Source organism: Chinchilla lanigera, unplaced genomic scaffold, assembly GCF_000276665.1.
Source record: "Chinchilla lanigera isolate Chin_1 unplaced genomic scaffold, ChiLan1.0 scaffold00005, whole genome shotgun sequence".
NCBI classification, from domain to species: domain Eukaryota; kingdom Metazoa; phylum Chordata; class Mammalia; order Rodentia; family Chinchillidae; genus Chinchilla; species Chinchilla lanigera.
In genome coordinates, this window is record NW_004955406.1 from 38994682 (window position 1) to 39011620 (window position 16939).

At 43.2% G+C, this 16939-nt stretch overlaps 1 protein-coding gene across 4 annotated transcripts; it reads right to left on the reverse strand.

Annotated features, from left to right (window-relative positions):
- Positions 1–7751: 7751 nt before the first annotated feature.
- On the reverse strand, positions 7752–16560 carry LOC102004893 (alpha-1,3-mannosyl-glycoprotein 4-beta-N-acetylglucosaminyltransferase C-like). Of its 4 annotated transcripts, XM_005375239.2 has the most exons (6): positions 16541–16560; positions 16321–16406; positions 15858–15951; positions 14408–14797; positions 13239–13395; positions 7752–9086 (listed from the first exon to the last, which is right to left on the reverse strand). In XM_005375239.2, the coding sequence occupies exons 4-6, from the start codon at positions 14510–14512 to the stop codon at positions 7984–7986; spliced, it is 1365 nt and encodes a 454-aa protein (XP_005375296.1). In that variant the 5' UTR covers positions 14513–14797; positions 15858–15951; positions 16321–16406; positions 16541–16560; the 3' UTR covers positions 7752–7983. The 4 variants fall into 4 exon arrangements, with proteins under 4 accessions (XP_005375296.1, XP_013377934.1, XP_013377938.1 ...); XM_013522480.1 differs by lacking the exon at positions 16541–16560 and having other exon boundaries at positions 15858–15998; positions 16321–16468; XM_013522484.1 differs by lacking the exons at positions 15858–15951; positions 16541–16560 and adding an exon at positions 16003–16082 and having other exon boundaries at positions 16321–16468.
- Positions 16561–16939: the final 379 nt, after the last annotated feature.

A 16939-nucleotide genomic window follows, 5' to 3' on the forward strand; every position in this document is an offset into this window, starting at 1 on the left:
AAGTGCAGTGAGAATAAGCTTATATCCACTAAAAAAATCCATGAAAAATATGATCAGATGTGAAGGAGATTTATTGAGGGAGGTAGCAAGGTAGGTTTGATGGCTGCAATACCAGTTTGACTTCTGTGAATAAAAGGAGGATTAAGTGGAATGTATGTTATACATGAATGCAGCTTGGGGAAAAGTTTAGACAGGCTGTTGGAGGACCCTCAAGCCAAAGTTTCCCTTTGAAGAGTCCTGGTCTTGCTAGAAGGTGCCTGCCTTATTAACGCTGATGGCCCTTCCAGGCCACTGATTAGACAACTGGACCTTTGAGCAGTACTCCATCATTGGTGAAGAGCAGTCTGTGAGAAGAAATTTTCAGCATCAATACAGTGTTGGACCTGGCTGGACACCAATTAAGTCTTTCACCTAATTATGCTCCGAGTAACAGGAGATCTGAGGAGCACATTTGCGGGGCTGTGACAGTCCACCCCACTAACCACACAGATCTCCTTGTCCATAAAGGCTGGAGAGCAGCTCCTCCACTGTTCCTTTTATTACATTTTTTTATTTTAAAGAGTAAAAGAAGGATAACATAATAATGGGGGGCTTACCAAATTATGGACAAAGGGGTAGGAAATTATCAATGGTTATTGTTTTACATATTGTCATCTACAAGATAGTTTCTCAGGAAAACAAATGACAAATAATAGTGAGTTACAGACAAAAGAGGTAGGAGATTATCAATAGTTGTTGTACTATACTTTGGTATCTTCAAAGTGGCTTCTAAAGAAAATAAATAGAGCTATACGTGAGTGACCTATTGATTAATCATTAACTATTCTCAATGGTTGTTGTAGGAAACACATAATAATAGACATGCATCCATTTATGAAATAGGATAGGAACAATACAAACATTACAGAGTTATGGATAGATTAGTAGGAAAATATCAATGGCTGCTGTAATACATGGTGGTATCTTCAAAGTGGTTTCTCAGGAAGACAGAGATACACAAGAAGGATCTAACAAGTAGTTACAGCCTAAGGGTTGTCAAAAATAGCATATTACCTCTTCACCAGTGACTCCTGTCACTGAGGTGTGACGGCTGGAAGGTCAGGTTTGAAAAGAAGGACCGAGAGACTTGTACTTGTGTCTAGCAATAGGCTGTTTTCTTGTTCCTCCATAGTCATGATTACCCAGGGATCCTCCATGGAGATGACAGTCTGACCAGAAGGAGAAGGCAGAGTATGCCCCAGGCCCTCTCATTCCTGTTGGACTAACTGGTAGGATGGGTCTGAGCTCTGGGGCCTCTGCTTCACAGGGCAGACCAATCTCCAGGGGTCACCTTTACATTCAGGGCATGGCCCATGGGGCCTCTTAGGGCAGTTCCTCTTGAGGTGGCCTGGCTTTTAACAGTGGTAGCAGATGAATGCAGTCGTTGAATTCTTCTTGGGGCCGTGGGAATCAGACTTGACGTCTGTTTCTCTTAGTGCTGCAGCAAAAGCAGCTGCTTTTTCTTGGTCTCTTTGTTTTCTCTCCTTGGCCTCCTCCTCGTCATGGCTATAGAATACTGAGGAGGCAATTCTTACATCTCAAGTGAGCCGTCTGGGGTGAAAGTCTTTCTTTGTAGCTTTTTCTCTCCAGCCTCCCATCGCATTCCTCCACTGTTCCTATTGGCCTTTCTTCCTGCTAGGGCCCACAATGAGAGAATTATAGCCCTTGTTGCTATAGTTGATACCAGGGCCACAACCTCTATTCATTTTCACCCTCCTTTATCATCTATTCTAAATTTCCTTCATTCTCAGCTATCACCTTGGCAGGTCTTATTGTCTTTTCTGATGGTGTGACCTGACCTATGTTCTAAAGGGACCTGAGTGCTTGTCAATCATAGCCTTTCTGCAGTGGGTTTGCTGCTATGGTTTGCTCCCCACATAGTTGTAGTGGAGTGCCAGCAGGTGCCCAAGTGAATGGCCTGAGTTCCACATGTAGTCTTTTCTGTTCTCATTATGTATTCCTACCTCCTCCTGCTGCTCAGGGACAATTGCTCCTCACAATTGATAGTTGATCCTAGTCCTTGGAAACAGGAATCCAAAATGCCCTGTTGGCATCTGTAACTTATAGTTCAGCAGAACTCTTGCTGCCTCCCCTGACAAGGGTGCAACACTTTGGGGGATCAGCATTTCTGTAGTCTGGAGTTGCAGTGATGGGAGATATAGAATCCCCAGTGGGTCACTGCAATGATGGTTAGTGGATTCCACTCTTGCTTCTACCCTTAAGTTCCCAGGCCCATGTATTCTTTTTTTTTTTTTTTAATCTTTTTGAGACAGGGTCTTGCTATGTAGTTCAGGCTGGCCTTGAGCTCACTTTGTAGCCCAGGCTGGTCTTGAACTCACAATGACCCTCCTGCCTCAGCCTCTCGAGTGCTGGGATTACGGGCATGCGCCACCATGCCTGGCATATAGAGGCCTTTGAATCAATGCATATATTGCATTCTGAAGAATGGCACACCACTCGGCCTGGTGGTGTACACCTGTAATCCCAGCACTTGGGACATTGAGGCAGGGTTGCCTGGAGTTTGAGGTTCCTGAGCTACATAGTGAGTTCAAGGACAGTCTGGACTACATAGTGAGCTCCTGCCTCAAAAAACAAACCAAAACAAACAAACAACCACACAAACAACCTACCCCTCTCAAAGGGACATACCACCCTTATAGGGTGTTATATCTGAGATGGAAATTCAGCTATACATTAAGTAAGGGAATCATGTTCTATGAGGCCAGCTGCTTCTGGACATTGTGTTATACAGTACAACCAGTAGATCCTATAGTTAATGTCCACTTATGTACCTCCTTTGCTGGGAAGTGGGTCTCTTGGTTGGATGCTATGTTGTGTGGGTTTTCATGACTAATGATCAGACACTTTATAAAGCTCTACATAGTGGTGCTGGCTGGGATTCTGCGGGTTGGAAAGGATGAACCATGCCCAAAATAAACATCTCTTTTTGTGAAGAAGGCCATTAAGGATGGAAGGACTACATGTCTGGTTAGTCAACATAAGGAATGGGGCCATCCTGGTGAATGACATTAGTGTCTGTGGCAGACAGATTAGCTATTCAAAGGCAGTCCTCATGAGAGTTTATGCTGTTAAGCCCCTATGTGTCCTCTATGTCTGCCACCATAACCACTCATATTATATGCCAGGTGTACCACTGTTGGACTGGCTGAAATCAATTGGCTGAGTCACTTGTCTACTTGGTTGTTTAGGGCCTTTTCCATGGGGATACTTTCAATGGGTATTAATGTGTGATACAAAAATATTCACATTTTGTGCCCAAGCTAATATGCCTTTCTGCAGTCTTCCATCCCAGTCCTTCTTATCTTTGGTCTTCTGGGCCCTGTCAGACAGCCAGACCTTTGGTTCAGAGCTCTGCCCATTGGGAAGATTATCCTTGTCTACTGTCAAATTCACCTCTGAATGTGACAGCCATTATCCACTTTTGGATTTACTCACATATTGAGCAGACCTATATGTACATTACGATTGCATCTTTTCCCCTAGCTGGTCATATGGGCCTCCAGAAGGCTAAAGAGTGAGCTTGGGGGAAGTTGTGGTGCAACTCTGTTGGGTGACACAGAAGTCCAGATTCTTCTCATGTAACTTCTGCAGTCCGCCCTGCTTGGGCTTGATCTCACATGTATCATTTTTATCCTTTGATGGACTGTGACTAGGCCTGTCTGACTTTGTGACAGAATTCAGCTTATCACAGGAAGTTCCAGATGCACAGTCACTGTATGCTCTGTGCTGAAGCACTCTGTCTCTGCGAGGTCTCAGTCACATACCAAGACCTGTGTTTCAAAAGACCTACTATATATGTCTCAGTTGTAGATGAGATGGGCTTGCTCCCGAATCCGGGAAGGCTATGTTATGATATTGCCACTGGGGCTTGTCATAAACTCTGCTCTGCATTTTCCCCATCACTATGGCCGTCGAAAACATTGGACCTGTTGGTGTGCACGGCCCGTGTGGCAAGGCTTCTTGCCCTGTAGTCTGGACCTGCTGCAAAGATTTCTCTTGCTCCACAACTCACTTTAAGCCAGCAGCTTTCAGTATCACCTGAAGAATAAGCTGGAGTACTATTCCGGAGTGTGATGACTGTTGCTTCTAGAAAAGTAGAAAGCCTACAAGACACTGGATTTCCTTTCTCCTAGCAAGGGATACAAAATGTAGCAACTGTCCTTTATTTTAAAAGTACTATGTCAGCTTTCCTCTCACTCCTAAAAACTTCACAGAATCTTTGCAGGATTCATCTTTTAGCCTCTCACTAAGGCCTCTAGCATCTAAGCTACTCACTTGTTCTGCCTCATCAGCATGGTGCCATCAATGTCCTGGATAGGCACGATGCTCTCTGGGATGCCCGGGGCACCCAGATGTCTTTGGATTGCACTTTGACAAAGTGAAGCGGAGGGAATACGGTTGTAACAAAATACAAATGATATTTGTCATCTCTCACGAATGTGATCTACTTCTGATCTTTTGCAATTAGAATTGAGAAAATGCATTTACTAAATCAATGGCTGCACAACATATACCCACGGGTTTATTGATCTGCTTTAGCAATGATACTATGTCTGGGATGACAGCTGTGATCAGGACTACTAATTGCAATGTTTGTGATTGTCTATGATCATGTCAGGATCCATCTGTTTTCTGCAGCACCCAGAGTGATGAATAAAACAGATTTTGTCATATGCTGGGCATGCATGGTGGCACATGCCCATAATCCAAGCACTAAGGAGGCTGAGACAAGAGGATCTCTGTGAGTTCGAGGCCAGCCTGGGCTACACAGACCAATCTGAACTGTATAGCGAAACCCTGTCTCAAGAACAAAACAAAACAAAAAACCCCCCTGATCCCCAGATTTTGTCATAAACAGATACAGGGATGGTGTATGCCACTAATGCCACTAATCTGTGCCATCATCCTCTAATTTAGGGTCTTCTTTATTTACTTACTGTCTTAGCCAGATGTGGTGTCAGTTTCAGAGACTCAATTGTCCCCTGTATGGTCTTCCCCACTACCATAGCTCTTATCCCAAAGGCCAAGGGTCCTATGAGGGTTTCTTCAACTGTTGAATACATTAATTCCAGTTATACAGGTAAGGACCACTGGATGGCTCTGTGGACAGTTTTCTGGTGGGAAGTATGACTTTGGCAAAGACTCCATTTATTTTTATTTATTATTTTTTAAAAGACTCCATTTATAACCTGACCATGTTATGCTCTCACTCAACAGGAAGCTGAATCTCTAAATATTAGCATCAACTCAGATCTTGTGTCTAAAAGTCATGAAAATGTCCGGGCATTCCTCCTCCCCAGCTGGATGGTCACTCACATGAATGGCTGCTGGTCACTTGGGGAAAAGGTGGAGAGAATTGCTATAATATCAGGATTGCCTGCTCTTTTCTTGTAAGGATCTTCTAAGGATGGTCACATCTTCAATGAGTATGGATCTAAAAATTGGCTCAGGTCCAGGAAGTAAGCAGGGATTGTGACTCTTTATTGGATTAATGCATTTTAACCTCTATTTCCAGAACTCCCTGGTTATGAGGAAGCGAGGCCTAAGTCCTCATCTCATTGTCTGCTTTCTCAGACCACTCCTGGTACAACTTGCATTAGCTCATACTTTGCAAGAAGTTGCCACCAAAACAAGACTAGTCATAGACTTATTAGTGGGAAGGGAAGCAGCAGGCAGGGAGAGGCTTTGGATTATGGTGAAGCTGAGACAACCATGGAAGGGAACAAAGAACGGAAGGTTGCCTAAGGAAAGTCTAGGACTGTAGTTCCTAGGACTGTAGTCTAAAACAGGTTCCAAGACTGTTCTGCACGGGCTGGGAGGGAGTCCTTAAAGTTAGAGGAGAAGCAAGGCATAGTGTGCACATCTACAATCCCAGCACTCGGGTGGCTGAGGCAGGAGGATTGTTGTGAGTTCAAGGCCAGCCTGGGCTATATAGTGAGTTCAAGCCACTTGAATAACATAGAGAGAACCTGTGTCAAAAGAAAGAAAGAAAGAAAGAAAGAAAGAAAGAAAGAAAGAAAGAAAGAAAGAAAGAAAGAAAGAAAGAAAGAAAGAAAGAAAGAAAAAGAAGGAAGGAAGGAAGGAAGGAAGGAAGGAAGGAAGAAAGAAAGAGAGAAAGTCAGAGGAATTCCTTATCTTGGCAGGTCTGGTGTATGATCCTGCTGTGGCCAATCATGGTCTTGAGAAGCATCACCTTAGTGCCAACACTGAGGTGGACCTGATGAAGAGCCCTGGGTCTGTCAGGCAGCCATGCTGGCCACAGTAGGGAAATATCACCAGCATACTTTCTTGGCTTGCCTGATTCTTCTGTATCTGATGCCTCCAAAGCTTCTATCTTCCATTTGTATTTCCATTTCATTATCCTGTTTCCAAATTCCCCAGCTCTTTCTCATCACTTTGATTACTACTCCTTCAACTACATTGTCTGGCTTTCGATTTTAGCTTTTTCAAGTATTCTCTTAAAGTGATTCTTTCCTTTTTCTTTTTTTTTCTGACTTCAGGTATTATAGTTTTCAAACTAAGGAAAACCCCATCCTCAGATACCACACATCAGTTGAGCTCAGATTTTTCTTAGAATAAAGAAGATCTCATAGTCAAATGAGGTAAAGATATTAATAAAATGTCCAAAGTAGTCCCTGCCATAGCTATCCAAGTTACCTATAGTCCCACAGATAAGACTGTGTTGACACATGAAGATTTGAGACTTCTGGGAAAATGTCAGAGTGGTAAACAGCAGAGAAACAGCCTCTCTGAGATTTGATGTCCAGACACTGGCATATAGCAATGTGAAAAGAGAAGGAGGAGGGAAGTGGGTCCCTGGGATCCATCAAGGATCTCACTTGAGAACTGAAGCCCACGGGGAAAGCAAAGAGACAGACTTCAGTGAAGAAGAAGGCAGCAGGAAGTGGCACATTCTCCCTGAGCCCTGACTCACTTCATGGGAGGCCCAGCTCAAACCCGAAGACTCCCAGTGACTACTGGTGACCCAGAGGCCTCCGTGGAGAAGTGCCCCATTGGAATGGAGCAGTGGACCCAGCAGACTTCAGTAGCTCGTGAGTTATTTGGATTCAGCTGTCCTTCAGGAGAGGATGCCTGGCTGGAAGCCATCTTGGAGAGGAGCCAACTGAGTTGGGAAATCAGTCCAGCTGTGGGCTGGCTCCACCCAGCAGCTCCCAGTGTCAGGGTGAGGCAGAACTGAGTTCAAGTTGGCAGGAGGTCAAGGAGCCAAATTCAAGCCAGCAGGAGGAACACGGAGTGTTGTAGACTGAACAAATCGAGTTCCAGCCTCACGGCCAGGTGAAACTGTGTTGGAGAAAGGAGCTACAGAAATCATAGTAAATTGTTTTTAATGATTGTAATGTGACTTAAAAAGGAGTCCCTTGGTGTGTTGTGTGATCATGTACAGAGGACTCTGCCTACCATGTATGGTGCTCCATGTTTGTTGAATGTATTTTATAATGGAAAAAGAGACCACAGAGGAAAGAGTGCTGTTCCTCACCAATTTACTTTTCCCTTTCACATAGAAGTCCAGCCTTTAATGACTCCATTTCTTTGCTGGAAGGAGCCTTTGTTTTCTCTCATGTGTTGTTGAAGTCAGGATCTCAGCATTCCTTAGTCTCACTCACCTATTCTTGTTATTTTTAGAAGTCTAGTATTGTTGTTCCGAAGAAAAAATTTTGGATGGTAGACGCTTTTGGGACAGAACATCAAAAAATTTTAATAAACTTCCTCCTTCCACTCATAAGTCTCTGGGACCAAGAGGATGTTACTTTTGCTCTGCCTTTCAACAGAATGTATTAAGAATCTTGAAAGGGCCCAGTAAAGAGATTTTCCTCACAGTTTCAAGACTTAGGTTTTGTTAACACTGTAGATTCTCCCTCCAATCTAGAATTTCCAGTGGCTTATCTTTATACTACTTAAACTTTATCTAACCCAGAGGTTGATGTGCCTCACTATTAATCCAGAGGACACAGTAGCTGTTACAAATAGTCTCACACATTTTACCTTCTTCCCTGAGTCTTCAGATAATACATGCTTATTCAGGGTGCCATTTATTAGCATCCCCAGGAGAACATAGTCATCACAGTCAGTGACCCTATTAGTAGAATCATATCCCAGTTCTACTTGTCCCTCTTCCAGTTGATTCTCCTCTTTTAGTTCAGAGCCTGTGAGCACTTGAACATGGAAGACTATGGCAGGTATGTGCAAAAACACAGTCAGATAGCTGCCAGCCTTTGCCTCCTCAATATAAAAGTAACTGTTATCCAAGCTGTAGGCACTCATGAGGTTAGAGTTATCGGTGACATTCAGGTTAGTATAAAGGGTGGCAGCAGGATTGCTGGGGTAGCCAATATTTTCCTCAACTTCTTTGAAGCTATTGAATTTGTCTACATGCTGGAAGAGGGAGGGGGAGAATTGGATTGGGTTTTGCTTGAGAAGGTTAAGAAAATGGGAAAGGAGGTAATCACAAGGCATTTCTTGGTAAAAAAGGAGAAGGAAATGAACAAAGTAAGGGAGGTCTCTAGTGTGAAAGAGTTTTCCAATGAAGCCCAGGGGACAGAACTCCAGAGTCACCCAAAGCCTTCTCTCCCAGGCAGACAGTATGCTAACAATCTGGGTGACAAATCCAGGGAGACATTTCACATCATCTTCAATCATCAAGAAGTAGTCAGAGTAGTTGGCAGCAAAGTTCATGAGGAAGGCATAATCCATGTTCTGCTTGGAGTAAAAGGCTACAAAGGCGGGGCTGTCGCTAAACGGTCCCGGAAGTTTCTTCAGAGGAAGATAGCTTTTCTGAGGTGTGTTGATTACAAGTAGCTGTCTGGCTTGGATGTATGATTTAAAGAGGGTTGAGATGTTGGAGGTCATTTGACCAAGCCACGTGGAGCTGGGACTTGCCAGGTGTATTAGAACGACGAAGAGTTTCTGCTCAGGTGAGGAAGAAGCAAAGAAGAGAGATTGTAGGGTGTCCAAGACGTAGCTCCCTTGGGGATGCTGCACCGAGGAAATCCCTATGGTCAGCAGTTCTAGGATGGGGAGAAAACAGGAACTTTATCAGTTTAGAGAAATGGAAAACATAGTTGCTAAGGGAGATGATGATACACGCAGAGGGTTCTCCAGGCTCTGCTTATTGTGCATTTTCTCCCCCAGCACTGAGTATGAACCATATTAGGAATTATTACCTGGTCACAGTTGAGAGGTTTTTTTGTTTTGTTTTGTTTTGGTTTGTTTTGGTTTGGTTTGGTTTTTCTCCCATACCGGGAATTGAACTCACGACCTTGTGCTTGCCAGGCAGGTGCTGTGCCGCTGAGCTAAATCCCCAGCCCCTGAGAGGTTTTTAAAATTAAAACTACTGTAGGGTGACGGATAAAGATGACAAACTAAGCTTTTATATGTATGTCCCTTTTCACCCCAAATCCCACTGAAAACCCCAGAGACATTGCCCTGAAAGAACCACCACATTTGAAGAATTCCTAAAAGATAGAATATGGGACAAGACTGATGGAGGAATCCATTGTTCAAATGACACCTAAGAGGAAACAACTGCATGGGCGCATTTTTTTCTACAAAAAGCCTCTCAGAAATTCTAAGTTCAAAGGCACCAAATTCAAAGAAGAAGAGTGGGCCCTGAGGTGATCACCTGGATAATTAAGATTATAGAAGCCTTTCCAAAACCACTGGGCTAATGGCCATGAAGGAGCTGCTGGTAGCAACGTCCATTCTCAGGTGAAAGTCCTAAGGGCTTCTATCTAAATAAAGTAGACTTTCTGCCAGGGGAAGCTCATAGGTGTGCCTCCTTGGGCTAGAGCAGATGTCAGAATGGAAGCTAAGACCTCTAGGCAACAGAGGAAAAAAGGAGATGCATAGAAGGCCGTGGCATTTGTCACCAGGAGAAGTCTCTATGTTTGGCTTCCTGAAGGAGAGCTCGGGGATAAAGAGGCTGCCAGGTGGGTGCTATAGCAGATAGATAGAACAATGCCCCTAGAAGAGATAGGGCAGTACTTTACCCACAAACTTAAATGCTCCTGAACTTATTTCATTGATAAAATAAACAATTAATTTTGGTCCTCTGAGTTCTTAAAGTCAGAAAAGGATAATTCTGTTCCAGGGTTTTTTTTTTTTTTCCTTAGTTAATCCCATTGCAGCTGATGGTGATGAAATAAAATGGGTGTCGCAGACTTCAGGAGAGCACCCAGTCCTACGTGGAGCTGGCTCAGCAAGGGGGGTTGCAAAGTCCTGATTGAGTGGACAAAGAGAAGACCACATGTTCTCTAGCCATTAACCTCTGTAACAGATGCTAGCAGGGTATCAGTGATGGGCAAGGGATGCCCATCACTGGCGCACAGGGCTGCAAGCTCTAGTTAGCATGTGGGCAGTAATTAGATTAGATAAGGTCCCCGAGATATTGAGTCTAGATAAGGCCCCTTGTGGTAAGTCAGCATTTACAGGTTGAAGAGAAGATAAAACAGAAAATTAGACTGAGTATCTACTGGTAAAGCTGGAGGAAAACCAGAAGAGTTTGGAATCCTAGAAGCAATTGAAGGGATGTTGAAAAAAGAGGATGACCTAATGGGTTAAATGTTGTGGTACGTCAAGTAACTTGGACGCTGACCAGTGAATGTGGTGTGTTTACCTATGTGAAATATTTATATTTGCAAAAGCAAAATCATAAGAATATCAAAAGAACATATAAAAGTTTTTCAAAAATAATCTGTGGAGCGTAAGTTATTCCTCAAGCAATACACACAACCCAGGTTTGATATAAGATTTTAAAATGTTCAAAAGAGCTGGGTGTGGTAGCCTATGCTCATAACCCCAGCACTTAGGAGGTTGAGGTGGGAGGATCATCTTGAGTTTGAGTCCAGCCTAGGCTACATAAGTTAGTTCAAGGCCAGCCTGCACTACATGGTGAGATCCTGTCTTAAACAAACACAAAAGAATCATGAATAGACAAGAGTAGCAAAGAAGTAGTTATTTAACAAGGTACAAAGCTGGGCGTGGTGTAATCCCAGCACTTGGGAGGCTGAGGCAGGAGGATTGCTGTGAGTTTGAAGCCAGCTTGATTTACACAGAGTCCAGGCCAGGCTGAACTACATAGCAAGACTCTGTCTGAAAAAAAAAAAAGAGAAAAAGGCACAAATATTTTCAATATATAAATAATTCCTATCAATCAATAATAAGAACAATCAATCCAGTAGGAAATGACCAAAGAATAGAAACTGGAAATTCATAGAATACACAAAAATGTCTTTAAATTTATAAAAAAAATGTTCAACCATTAGTAATAAACAGGTCTACTGGGTAACAACAGATGTCCTAAAATAATTTTTTCCTGTATTTCAAATTGACAGAAAAAACAGTACCAGTGAGACACTCATAAAGTAGTGGCTTTTTTTTTTTGGTACTGGGAATTGATACAAGACCTTGTTCTTGCCAGGCAGGCGCTGTGCCACTGTCCTTTATCCCCAACCGGTAATAGCCTTTCGTCTTTGCAGTTTGGAAATATTGATTAAAATCTGAAGTATACATGCTCTCAGACCCATTAGCTTCATATCCGAGTATACTTCCCATAGAAATATTTTTACATATGAGCAAAATTTGTGACTTTTTATTATAGAAGAAGTTGGAAATAACTGAGCGCTCATCCATAAGGAATAATTAACTAACCATTTTCATCTATATTATGTGGATGCCAGCAGTTAAAGAATTAAACAAGCTGGGCACAGTGGTGCATGCCTGTAATCCCAGCACTCGGGAGGCTGAGGCAGGAGGATCATTGTGAGTTCGAGGCCAGCCTGGGCTACAAAGTGAGTTCAAGACCAGCCTGAACTACATAGTGAGACTCTGTCTCAAAAAGACAAAAAGGAAAAAAAAAATTCAGCAAGAGAAGACTCTCCAAGACATACATATTGAAGAATGAAAAAAAGCAAACCTTAGAACAGTGCATATAAAATGATCTTCTTAAATCCCACAGATATGGTATATATGTGAACGGCAGAAGATATCAGACTTCTGGGGGAGGGGAGAGTAACAGGGAAGAAAAAGGAAAAAGGAACTTTCATTTTTCACTCTGTATCAGTATATACTGTAATGTATTGAGTGGAAATGGTTTCCAGTGAGAATGTGTTCATTTCCTACAAACAGAGATAGTTCATACAAGGATGGGGGGACAAGGTCTCTACCACAGGGAGAGTCTAAAAAATATTGAGATGATTTTGCTGACCTGAATCTTGTCAGAGTCCTGCTCTGCTGTTTAGTTTTGCTTTGCTTTGGTTTGATTTTTGACACAGGGTCTTGCTATGGGTGGCCTTGAACTCGCAGCAGTCCTCCTCGGCCCGAGTGCTGGGATTACAGACATGCACCACCATGTCTAACTCTGCTCTACTTTCCAGGATTATGTCCTAGGCTTCATATCTATGAAAGTACTGTACAGACCCCAAACTTCTATGTGTGCACCATTTTCTTGGGCTACACTCAAAGTGAAAATTCTTATTTTGTAGGTCAAGGTTTGGCCTAGGATTCTCTCTCTCTCTGTGTTTCCCTCTTTCTGTGTCTCTGTCTCTGTCTCTGTCTCCTCTGTCTCTCTCTCTCTCTCTCTCTCTCTCTCTCTCTCTCTCTCTCTCTGTCTCTCCTTCTACTGTTTCTTTCCTTTGTGGTATTGGGGATTGAGCGTGTCAGACAAGTACTGTACCACCGAACTATATCCTCAGCCCTTCTTGAATTTTTATTTTGAGGCAAGTCCTATTAAATTGCTCAGGTTAGTCTTGAACTTCAGATCCTTCTGCCTCAGCCTCCTGAGTAGCTAGGATTATAGTCTGTTGCCACCACTCCTGGCTGATTCTATATTTCTAACAAACGACCAGATGCTGCTGCCGCCTTTCGTGAACTGCAGTTTGAGGAGGAAGTCCCTCTCTAGAACCCACTTAACCCTAACAGACTGCTTTCCAGACTGTGTGTTGCTACCTGACTTCTTTCTCTGTTACTTAATCCCTCTTCCCATCTTCCTGGACTTTTCTCAGTGGCTCCCTGGTCTCAACAGCAGAAGGAATGGGAGATAAATGGACTCAGCCTCAGTGTCTGTTGCAATCTGAAATCCTGGTGTGTTCCCTTTCTTCCCACCTGCCTTCCCTCGCTACCCTTGCCTCTCCTGGGTGTCCGGGGTGCTTGTGGACACTCACTTTTTTCCACGGGAGGGACTCCAATCAAGATCTGAGTGTTCACATTTTTGAGTGGCTCTGAGTTTCTCTGCATGTCTTTGAAGTTTCTGAGGTGTTCTGTTATGCCAGGGTTGATCTGCATCCGGGCTCTCTGCCAAGCTACCATCTTCTTTTCCTCCTGAGAAAAGAATGAGTTTCAGTTCTATGATTCATCACCTCTGGGAATAATGGCTGGATGATCCCCTTTGCATGACATAATGAAATCATCTCCAGCACACAGGCAGGTTGCTCAGGCTCAATTCAAGTTTTCTTGTCTTCTGTCCTTGGGGTTCCTGTATACAGTATGGATCCTGGGTAGAGGGAGCTGAAATTCTTCCACCTCTCTGGTAACATGCAGGGAAAAAAAATGTCATTCTTCACCCTCAATTATCCCTATGATTACAGTCTAATATGCGTCATTAATTCCATGAAGGACATCACACATGTTAAGTGTGAGAGATACTGGGGGCCAGGTAATACCACCCTGGTGTCCAAAACAAATCTTTCCTATTCATTCACCCCCTCTTTCTCTTTTTTGCCTTTTTCTGTGTTCTGGTGAAAGTTTCTCTACTTCTTAAAGAGTTTTTTCGGGCTTGTAGAAATGACTTAACCTCTCAGGATTTCGAGAAATAACAAAGATGAAAATGTATAACTTTGCCAGGCATGGTGGTGCACACCTGTAATCCCAGCACTGGGGAGGCTGAGCCAGGAGGATCATTGCGAGTTTGAGACCAACCTGGGCTACAAAGTGAGCTCAAGGCCAGCCTGAACTGCACAGCAAGACCCTGTCTCAAAAAGACAAAAGAAGAAAAAAAAATGTATAACTTTGAAAACCAAGGGATATTTTTTTAAAGTGGGCAACTCCTAAAACAAGGAATATTTTCTGTCTTATAAATTGCTATAAGGGCCAATTCTGCCAAAGCATTTAATGTTATTCCTTTCCAGCTCTGAATTTTCACTGTTCTAGAGGGTCACCACCCTTACTGAATTCCCCAAAGGAAAAGGATACATAGATTACAGAAGCACTCTTGTCTTCCTTCTTTGGATGTCTACAGTATTTGTGACAGTTTCACATGGATGACCCTCAAGATAATGTCATCTTTCAGTGTAAGGATTTTAACTTGGCCCTACCTTAAATTTTTGGTACTTACCAAAGACAGGAAACTCGTACTGTCAAAAGGGTTTTCCGTAATGAAGTAAAAGGCTGGGAGCACCACCGCTGCTGCTATGACAAGTCCCCATGGGAAGATTTGCATGATGCCTTTGCCAGGAGGTGTCCAGCTATGCCTCAATCTGAGATCTTGGATGTACACTCAGATGTCTGTGAAGTATGCGCTGCTAAAGGTTTTTGATAATAATACAAGGAGCCTGTGATTACAAAGACAAACTTCTCTCATAGTTATAACTTGCAGGTGAAAGACATTATCATCGAATCAGTGTAGTTTGCAAATCCAGTGATTCTGAACCTGGGGTTCTTAGATGCGTATTCTTGGAGTCTTTAACAATTTTTCTCTTTTGCAAGGGAATAATATATTTCCCACCTGAGAGAAACACAGGGACAGAAACATGTGTGGGTGCTCTTAATCACAAAGCCAGGGCTGCCACTCTCTTGCCTGCAAGTCTCCTTCTCCATCCCCTCATTTCCCGCCTCCTATGCGACATGATTTAATTAAACTTTGGGAGCTTTCCTCACCTTCACTGCCCGCCTCTTTTCTCCCTGACTGGCTGTCATTAATAGTGAGGTGAATGGTAGGTTCCGTTCCAACAGCAGTTATGAGATACATTATGGGGAACTATTCTCATGTGCACATTTGAACCAGATGTCATCCTCAAGGAGGCAATGTGGGGTGATGGGGAGAGAAGTCAGGGGTTGACAGGCTTGATCTTCACTGATCTGGGGTATAAGAATCATGGAACAGCCTCACAACTCTTTCACCCTTTTGATTTCGTGGAGCCTGGAAGACATTGTCTAGATTTTTCTCTGTATATCCTACATTAAACATTGTGGAATGTTCTAGAACCTTTTAGAGATGAATGGCCCACAATGCAACCTGAAACCCACTTATTTATCACAAAGTGTCAACACTGCAATTAAACCTGAATACTGAGGTTTTAATTTAGAAAAAAAACCTCATACATTAATAACATCTTTTGTCTTAAAAGATAACAGTAACACACATGCATTAGGTTACCACCACTGCTCTAGAATGAGAGATCTGAAGCTTTGACTTCTTTCTTCCAAGGTCAGCCCCTCTAGAGTGCCCACTGCTTCTAACATTAATTGTTAAGCTTGATACAGATTTTGATTGGGCTCACAAGAAGGCAGGAGTTCTGTGAGACAGGAATCTCTGGTCAAGTGTGAACCACCCTCTTCCTGATCTCTCTGTATGCTCCTCAATGGGATCTGAACACAATTAGCTCTAAGAAAATAGTGGGGCATTTTATTCTTTCCAAATGTGAACTTCCACTCTTATTTCCAAGGGTGATATTTCTTACTTCCCCACAGGGTTTTCTGCCCAATTCCAGAGACTGTCCTCTCTGTATTTCCAGGGCTGCTGATCAGGGGCTATGGGAGCAACTTGAGTACAGGGGTGCCCTTACCTCCATAACCTGGAATCTAGACCCCTTTTGGTTGTATATTCACCATTCCTGACTCCTTTTCACATCTTTATCTTTTGTCTCTCTGGATGAATCGCTGAACAAAACACAGACATGGGCATCATTAAGTCACTTAATGAAGACCTACAGTAGGGTATGAATGGGATGGAGTCAGAGGTCTGAGACACTCTCCCTTTCTCTCAGGAGGCTTCCAGGCCCCAAGAGATTCTGAAGAGGCAAGAAGTAAACAGATTAAAAAAGCGAGGTTTGGCTGGGTGTGGTGGTACACATCTATAATCCCTGCACTTGGAAGGTTGAGGCAGAAAGATCACTGTGAGTTCGAGGCCAGCCTGAGCTACACAGTGAATTCAAGGCCAGCCTGAACTACATAGTGAGACCTTGTATATATATATAAAAAAGTGGTGTTTTCTTTTAAGTGGCAACCATTCCACAGGAAAGGCCTCACCTTAACTGCAGCTGTGGTTCCACTGGAGCCTTTTGCCTGGTGTCCAGGAACTGAGTTCCATACCACTTGAGTGTTCAGAGCTTTCCCTGGAGACAAAAATATAATGTTTGGGGGAAAGGGTCGGGCCAGATATGCATCCCCTGAGATAGGACAGAATTGGCCACACTCTCAGGTGACACCCCCTGGCAACCATTGTTCTTCTTGAATGAGGGCTGTTTACCATGTCAGCCTCACACAGGCACCAGCTCCTTGGTGAGGGAGATGGTGATGAAGGCCTGATAGGAGCTTCCTGGGATTGTGATCTAGGGATGGGGACTGTAACTGGTCACATTTTTCTCCAGATAGAAAAAGTTTCATTGGTTGGGTGTGGTTCATCCATGTAATCCCACCCCTCAGGAGGCTGAGGCAGGAGGATTGCAGTGAGTTTGAGACCAGCCTGGGCTACATAGTGAGTTCAAGGTCAGCCTGAACTGCATAGTGAGACCCTGTCTCAAAACCAAACCAAACCAAACAAACCCAAACAAAACAAAACATGAAAACAAAAAAGAGAAATTGTTTTATTACTATTTTCTTAATGATACATTTTCAATTTAAAATATTAAATCAATTACTAAAAAAA

Excerpts from the sequence above, each read along its gene's own strand:
- LOC102004893 (XM_005375239.2), bottom strand. The coding sequence starts at position 14,512 with ATGCAAATCTTCCCATGGGGACTTGTCATAGCAGCAGCGGTGGTGCTC. Across the intron at positions 13,396-14,407 it reads GTACGAGTTTCCTGTCTTTG|GAGGAAAAGAAGATGGTAGC; the intron begins GTAAGTACCAAA and ends TTCTTTTCTCAG. Across the intron at positions 9,087-13,238 it reads AGTCCCTCCCGTGGAAAAAA|AACTGCTGACCATAGGGATT; the intron begins GTGAGTGTCCAC and ends TCCCCATCCTAG.